We start from the raw sequence: 7,881 nt of genomic DNA on the forward strand, positions 1-7,881 counted from the left end.
TATCTTCTGTGTCTGTGTTAATTGGTTTCCCTTTTCTTTGTTGAAGAGGGTCTGTGCAATCCTTCTGCCTAGTCCGCCATCTTGCCCCGCCTCCCTCAAAGCTAACATTTTTTGAGGTCATTTAACACCTCATCTCCTCCTTCTTTCCCCTAGTCACCCTTCTGTGCAGCTACGTCAAACTGAATACAACACAATGTCTTGTATATCCACATCTCCTGGTTTCCCAAGAGCAGTCCTTGAAACAGGAAATTGGTACAAGTAGTTAATTAGTGAGGAAGTACAGCAGAGGAACAGGGAAGTGACAAAAGCCAATAAAGGATGTATTAATGAACAGAACTAATTATGGATAACATTGTGAAGAATGGGAAGATTTAATTGCTCTCATGTGGAAACTGTACATAGACCAATAGGCAGTCATCTGTTTTGTTTTTTCTTTATTTATCTTTTTATTATTTATTTATTTTTTTATTGTGCTTTGGGTGCAAATTTACAGAGCAGAATTTGTTTTACATTCAACAGTTCGTGTACATTTGGTTTCACTCCCCAATCACCATCCCCAACCCTGACCCACTCCTCTCCTCTCCCTTCTCAGTGACCCCCCCATCCCTGTGCCCTTCTTAGTTATGTACTCCTGTCTCCATGTGAATGTTGCTCCTCTGGTACCCCATGACCAATTGCTCCAAGGGATGTATCTCTGTAGAGTAGATGGGTGCATCGCTCTGGGATGGGTGTTCTGAATATAAATCTTACTACTCATGGGCTGAGAGCCAGCCCTTTGGAGTGAGTTTTATCCCAAGTCTGAAGTATATCCCAGGGCCATAGTCTTGGGGGTCTCACCAGACTCCATCCAATCAGTAATTCTGGTCATTATTGTGCTTTCGAATTTTGTTCCACGTTTTTCCTCCCACTCTCTCCAGGATGTCCAGTTTTGATCCCTCCCCAAGTGGTTGGCATTGGTAGCCGGGCACCATCTGGTTCTTCTGGTCTCAAGGTCCATCATATCCTAGGGCTGATTGTTTCCAAATGTCCTTGGTTTTCTTCACTTCAGATGAGAGGAGACCATTGGCTGATCTTAGATGGCCGCTAGAAAGCTTTTAAGACCCTAGTCGCTACTCACTAAAGTAGGTTATAGAACAAGATTTTTATGTATTATTTTGTGTCAATCGAGCCTGGTGTCCCCCAGTATTATGGTCCTGAGTTGGCAGATCTGGTGGTTCTCTCTCCCAAGATGTCTGGCTCTCTCCGAGGGATTACTTCAGCTCTGCCTTCTGTTGCTTCTGTAATGATTATGGTTATTTTGTATCACTAGTATCTGTGTAAGATTATCCTCAGCTGAATCTGTCATTGGTCTAGAGTACATTCCTGTTCACTGACCCCCATCTGATCTTCTCAGTTGTCTATGTATTATCTGTAGCCTGGTGTTTTGTGTTAATGGTAATGCAGTATTGTGGATATACTATCATTTGATTAAAACAAGAGGATACTCTTGTGTGATTTAAAATCAGGAAAGCTGTGCAACAGGACTGTATCCATTCACCAGACTTATTTAATCTAAATGCTGAGCAAATAATCCAAGAAGGTGAATTATATGAAGAACATGGCATTAGGATTAGAAAAGACTTATTAACAACCTGTGATATGCAGATGATAAAGCTTGCTTGCTGGAAGCACAGAGGATTTGAAACACTAACTTATGAAGATCAAAGACTAGCCTTATTATGGCTTATACCTCAACATAAAGAAAACAAAATTTCTCACAACTAGACCCAAAAGCAACATCATGATAAACAGAAAAAATACTGAAGCTTTCAAGGATTTCATTTTACTTGGATTCACAATCAAAGTCCATGGAAGCAGCAGTTACAAAATCAAATGACACACTGCACTGGGAAATTCTGCTACAAAAAACCTCTTGAAAGTATTAAAAAGCAAAGATGTCACTTTAAGGACTAAGGTGTACCTAAGTCAAGCCATGGTAGTTTTTGATAGGCAATATGATGTGAAAACTGGACAATGAATAAGTAAGACTGAAGAGGAGTTGATGCCTTTGAATTACGGTGTTGGCGAAGAATACTGAATATATCATGGACTGCCAGAAAACCAAACAAATCTGTCTTCAAAGAAGTACAGCCAGAATGCTCCTTAGAAGTGAGGATGATGAGACTTCATTTTACCTACTTCAGACATGTAATCAGGAGGGACCAGTCCTCAGATAAGGATATCATGTTTGGTAGAGGGTCATCAAAAAAGAGGAAGACTCTCAGTGAGATGGACTGACATAGTGGCTGCAAGAATAGGCTCAAACATAGCAACAACTATGAGGATGGCGTAGGATGGGGCACTGTTTTGTTCTGTTGTGCATGGGATCACTATGAGTCGGGGCTGACTCAGTGGCACTTTACAATAATGAACAAGTCACCCCTGAGGACTCTCTGAGAGTCTGTATAGAATTGTAGTTGTTGTGTGCCGTCGAGTCAGACCTGACTCATAGAGATCCTTCCTTGGGTTTCCGAGGCAGTATCACAACGGAAGTAGATTGGCTTGATTGCCCCATCTTCCTTCCGAGGAGTGGCTGGTGGGTTTGAACCGCCAGACTTCTGGCTAGCGGTCTAGTGCCTTAGGCACTATGCTACCAGAGCTCCCTCTGTATAGAATACACCTTAGAATTGTCTAACTGAGGGTTAGAGAAGCTGGGTTATTAAACACCAATATATTGTTGGTGGGTTACTCTTATAGGTATTAACCCCCCTGCACTCTGGCAAGCAATTCCTTGTCCAGAGAATGTCCTCAGGCAGAGAAACACAGGAAGTTGTTGGCAGGTAACCTCCAGGGTGGGCCAAAAGGATGTGGGAAAAGCACTAGCAATATCTGCTATACCAGACAGTGCACATTATCATTGTGCTCTTCTCAATAAAATTTTTCCTTCCACTTGTCTTCATGGTTAGTTTGTTTCTTCTTTTAAGATACAGCCCATTGGAGCCTTCCGTGACCTCCTCTGGGAGAGCTTTACTTCTGTGCACATTCTCTTCTGCTGTAGATATTATGTTGTAGCTATTTGTTTACAAGTCTGACTCCACACCAGACTCTGGGCTCCCTGAGTGCAATATCACTAGAACCTAGCTTGGTAATCTGACACAAGACAGGTGCTCAATAAATGTCTACTGAACAAGGGCATGGCTGTACGCATTAAAGAGAGGATGATCTTGTTTTTTGTATATGTAATTGAGAATATCTTCAAAGAAATGAAATGTATGCTTCCACATTTTGCATACTATAAAGTCATCACAGGAGGGAGCACCAACCTAGGAATACTGGGTCCTAATTCAAGTCAGTTTGGCTCTTCCTGTAAAATGAGGGGGTATGAATGACTAAGTTTCTTTCAAGTTCTGTAGATTTCAAGTCACTGAATTTGTTTGTAAGTGAAAGCTGAAGCCCTGTACTACAGCCATACATGGAAAGGCTTCTAAGTTTATTGTACTCCTCTAGATTCAAGGAAAGAGCACAGGTGATGCAGACATGACATGTTGACAAGTTTTTAACGTGCATACAAAACAGTCAGTGCTGGAATATCCTGGGTGAGAAGACATGGCCCTGGGAGGAGACAGACAACTTCACAGAAGCTAGCTAGGTAGCAAGGCAGCCTGCAAGCTGGCAGGTGCTGCTGCCCTGGATGGAGCCCTATTACTGCTGCCAGACTCCGTATAGTATGGTACCAATGATCCTACTTAGGTCACTGGTCCACAAACAGCAACTTCCTGAATTTTCATCTAATTCCTAGAGGGTGGCCTTTGTCTTTATTTCTGGATGAGAGAGACTAACTTGGAACACTGAGTATGGCTATGCTTGGCTTCCCCCACATCTCAGACAATCAATCTTCCTGGAAATATGACTTGGATTGGAGGTATTCTGGTTACCTAGTGCCGCTCTGACAGCAATATATACCACAAAGGGGATGGCTTGAACAAAAGGAGTTTATTCTCTCACAGTATGGAGGCTTTAAGTCTGAGTTCAAAGTGCCAGGGTCTAGGGGTTGGGTGAAAGTTTCAGCTCTGCCTCCTGCTCCTGGCCCACTGAAGCTAGAGCCTTTTCTTCACTCAGACAGCTGCTGGCTGCCGAGACTGACAAACCCAAGGTTGACAAGTAAAAAGGCATAGTCCTGATGTTACCAAACCACGTGGCAGGCCATTAATTCCAGTCCATCCAAGGTCGGCAGAGCATGGCAGGCTGCTGAACAATGACAAGGCTACATGCAGAGTTCAAGCGTGCCATAAGCTAGAGACCATTCCCTAAGCTGCTTCTTATTTATGGGAAGCACACCATATCCCTAAGGCAGCTACTCGGCTGCTTGTGGCAGGTCCCACCATGAAAATGACTGCCAGTTTCATCATGGGGAATAACTACCACCAGCTGCCCAGCCACTCACCCAGGCCCAGCCAAGTTGACAAACAAACTTAACCACCACAATTCCACCCCTTGTCAACTTGGCACCTGTACAGATCTTCAGTGGGTGGCATCTGTACAGATCTCCTTCACTGGGTGACTCCAGCCCCTAGTTCCTGAGTGGCAACCTCACTCCCTTGGCCTGGTGGTCCCTGTTCCTCTCCCTCTTGGGCATGGCAGCCCTGCCCCATCACTCTCGGGCAGCTGCTGGACTCTATCCCACTAGCTCACAGGAACAAGCAGCCCCACACTCCAGAACCAAGTTGGTGAAGGTCTGGCTCCTTGAAACCTAGGGGGCTGTGGTGGTTCCACTCTCAAAGGCCGTGGTCCCACGAGGCAGCTCTGCTTCCCATTTCCTTGGTCTTCCCACTTCTGTTGATTAATGCCCGAGGGCAACCCACTCCGCCAGGAATCTTCCTGCTCAGCTTTCTTGTTCTGTGGCCTGGCCAACCTGCTACTCCATTTCATGCTAGTCTCTTCTACCAATTAATGCCTGAAGGCAATCCACTCTGCCAGGAAGCTGCCCACCCAATGGCACCCAGCTTTCTCCTCTGTGGGCTGGTAAGCCTGTTGCTGTTTAATGCTGGTCTCTGAGCTCTGCTCTTGCCATCTTTCATGCCGGTCTCTCAGCTCTGCTGCTGCTGTCTCTCATGCTGCATACCAGGGTCTCTCTGCCGGGGTCTTGGGTCAAGGATGCACTCCATTCCTGTTTCCATGTTTTAGGTATCCGTCAGAGCAGCACCCCACTCTCTTGGTACCATATTCTGTTCTGGTTACCTAATGCCACTCTGATAGGAATATATACCACAGATGGGATGGCTTTAACAAACAAGAATTTACTCTCTTACAGTTTGGAGGCTTTTAAGTCCAAGTTCAGAGTGCCAGGCTTTAGGGGCTGGGTGAAAGCCCCTCAATTTTGGGCTTCAGCTTTGACTCCTGCTCCCGGCCCACTGAAGCTAGAGGCTTTTCTTCACTCAGACAGCTGCTGGCTGCTGAGACTGACAAGCCCAAGGTTGACAAGTAATAAGGCACAGTCCTGATGTTACCAAACCACATAGCAGGTCCATTGAAAGTTCCAAGGTTGGCAGAGCATGGCAGGCTGCTGAACGACATGGCTACATGCAGAGTTCAGGCATGCCATAAGCTAGAGACCTTTCCGCAAGGCTTCTCCTTATATACAGGAAGCAGACCACGTTCCCTAAGGCAGCTACTCAGCTGATCACAGTAGATTGCACTATGGAGTTGATTACCATTCTCCTCATGGGAAATACTACATCCAGCTGCCTGCCACTCAACCAGGCCCAGCCAAGTTGACACACAAATGAACCACCATATATAGTCACTGGCATCCTGTGTACATTGAATACAGATGGATAATACTTCTTTAAATATCTAGATTTTACAAGTTTCAAATAACTAGTTTTCTCCTTGACAAATCCCTAAAAATTACATTATTTGTATGCAGTACTGTTTAGAAGGAGCTCTGGTAGCATAGTGCCTAAGGCACTTAACTGCTAACTAGAAGGCTGGCGGTTCAAACCCACCAGCCACTCCTTGGAAGAAAGGTTGGGCAATCTAGTTCTACAGTGATACTGCCTCAGAAACCCAAGGAGGGGTTGCTATAAGTTGGGTTTGACTCAACAGCACATACCAACAACAACAACAACTGTTTAGAATTAATTTAATTTTAGGAAAAATATTTTACTGAACATCTTCAACATACCTGAGGAATACATCATATTTCTATCAGAAACACTGAGTCAGCATTATAATGATTCTTTACTTAGTGGGGAAAGAAGGGAATGAAAACATCCAAGTGGGTCTTTCTGGCCCCTTCTTAGAGAATTATTGTTCTTATGGGGAGTCCACAAAGTGAGGTGAGGGGTCTAAAAGGCCAATCACACTAGTGTTAGTCCCTGCCACACTGGACGTAACCATGCCAGTGGGTGATGATGATGTGTGACTTCAGAAAGCTATTGTTTTTGGATGGCTCCCCATTCCCTTATTCAAGGAAGTACCTTGGAAGAAGAGTGGAAAGGTGAAAAAAAATAAAAATAAACCCAGGAGACAGTGTAACTGAAAACATGTGATCACTGGTTGTGGGCATGGTGAGGCTGTGTGGTGTCATGCTGAGAGCATGGTTTGATCCAGTCTGGGCTTTGTTGCTGACTCTTTGACTCAAGGAAAATCACTTGATTCCTCTGGACCTTAGTGGGAGAGGGACTGGCTGACTTCTAAGGTCTCTTCTAGAAATGACAGTCAAATTTATGATACCAACAAGAACAGTAGACTCTGGTAGGAGCACAGGACCAGGGAAAATAAGAAATGTTAAGACAAGTCTCAATATAGACGTGGCTCAACTTTCAGCCAAGCCATAAGAGAGATCTATGAGATGAGTAACACTGTAGAGGTAAGCACTCCTTAGACCAATCAACCACAAGAGATCAAAAAGGCAGAATTTGCCCAGGGATAAAGCTCAGAAGGCAGGAATGGATAGGAAAGAAGGACAAAGGGAAATGGTAACCATAGGGAAGAGGTGGAAAGAGTGCTGTTACATTGTGGGGACTGCAATCAATGTCATGAAACAAAAATGTGTGTGAACTGTTGAATGGAAAACCAATTTGTTCTGTAAACTTTCACCCAAATCACAGTAAAAAATTAAAAAAAAAAAGTCTCAACATAGAAAGCTAATAAAGATAAGAAGGACAAAGAGGAAAGGGGCCCAAGATAACCACCTATACCCCTATGAACTGACACCATGTGGACAGAATTCAAGAGATGTTTCAAAAATTGAGTCCAGATTGAGGCTGAATAAGAGGCCTTACCTGCCAGTGACAGCAAAGCACAGCATGCACATTTCATGTAAGAGTCCTGCGGCATACTGCAGAAACAGGGCCATCTTCGGATTCTCGTCCACTGGGCCTTGCACGGAGAGGAAGCAGCCACACAGCTTGTCAATCAGACCTATGTTCACCATGTAGCTAGATGAGGGGAGAAATGTGTGTTATTAATGTGCATAAGCTAGTAACATCTTCACCTCTAATGATAAATCTTATCAAACATAGGCCTGGACACCTCAAACAAACAAATACAACAAAGGTTTGAATACAGCATCTCAAGCAACGTCTCCTTAGATCAGTCCTGAATAACCAGCTACTTCTGTGAAGCAATTCTTTTTTCTCTTCTCTCTTTTGGCTGTTTTGATGCTATTTTTGAAGAAAGATGAACAAAAATGACTTTCGGATCATTCTTCTCATTGGTCTACAGAGTCTAACAATAGTTGAAATGATTTATAATGGCCCCTACTCTCTTATCATAGTTTAAGCATAGGCACTGAAACAAGGCAGGCTTGTGCTTACTCACTGATCTGCACTGAACACGTTCCCTTGTTACCCTACCGAGAGGGACCAGGTCTTCGGGAGCAAGGTAAGCACAGGCGTA

The 7,881-nt window shown here is 44.2% G+C and overlaps 1 protein-coding gene across 1 annotated transcript in view; it reads right to left on the reverse strand.

Moving 5' to 3' along the window:
- SCAPER (S-phase cyclin A associated protein in the ER) overlaps positions 1–7,881 on the reverse strand; it is a 607,935-nt gene that overhangs the window by 89,053 nt on the left and 511,001 nt on the right. Inside the window, exon 23 of the mRNA XM_042782062.1 lies at positions 7,266–7,421. Within this exon, the coding sequence (XP_042637996.1) occupies positions 7,266–7,421 (156 nt within the window). The remainder of the gene's footprint in view (positions 1–7,265; positions 7,422–7,881) is intronic.

Source organism: Orycteropus afer, unplaced genomic scaffold (genome assembly GCF_000298275.1).
Source record: "Orycteropus afer afer isolate SDZICR_OR568_19922 unplaced genomic scaffold, OryAfe1.0 scaffold00233, whole genome shotgun sequence".
NCBI lineage: Eukaryota > Metazoa > Chordata > Mammalia > Tubulidentata > Orycteropodidae > Orycteropus > Orycteropus afer.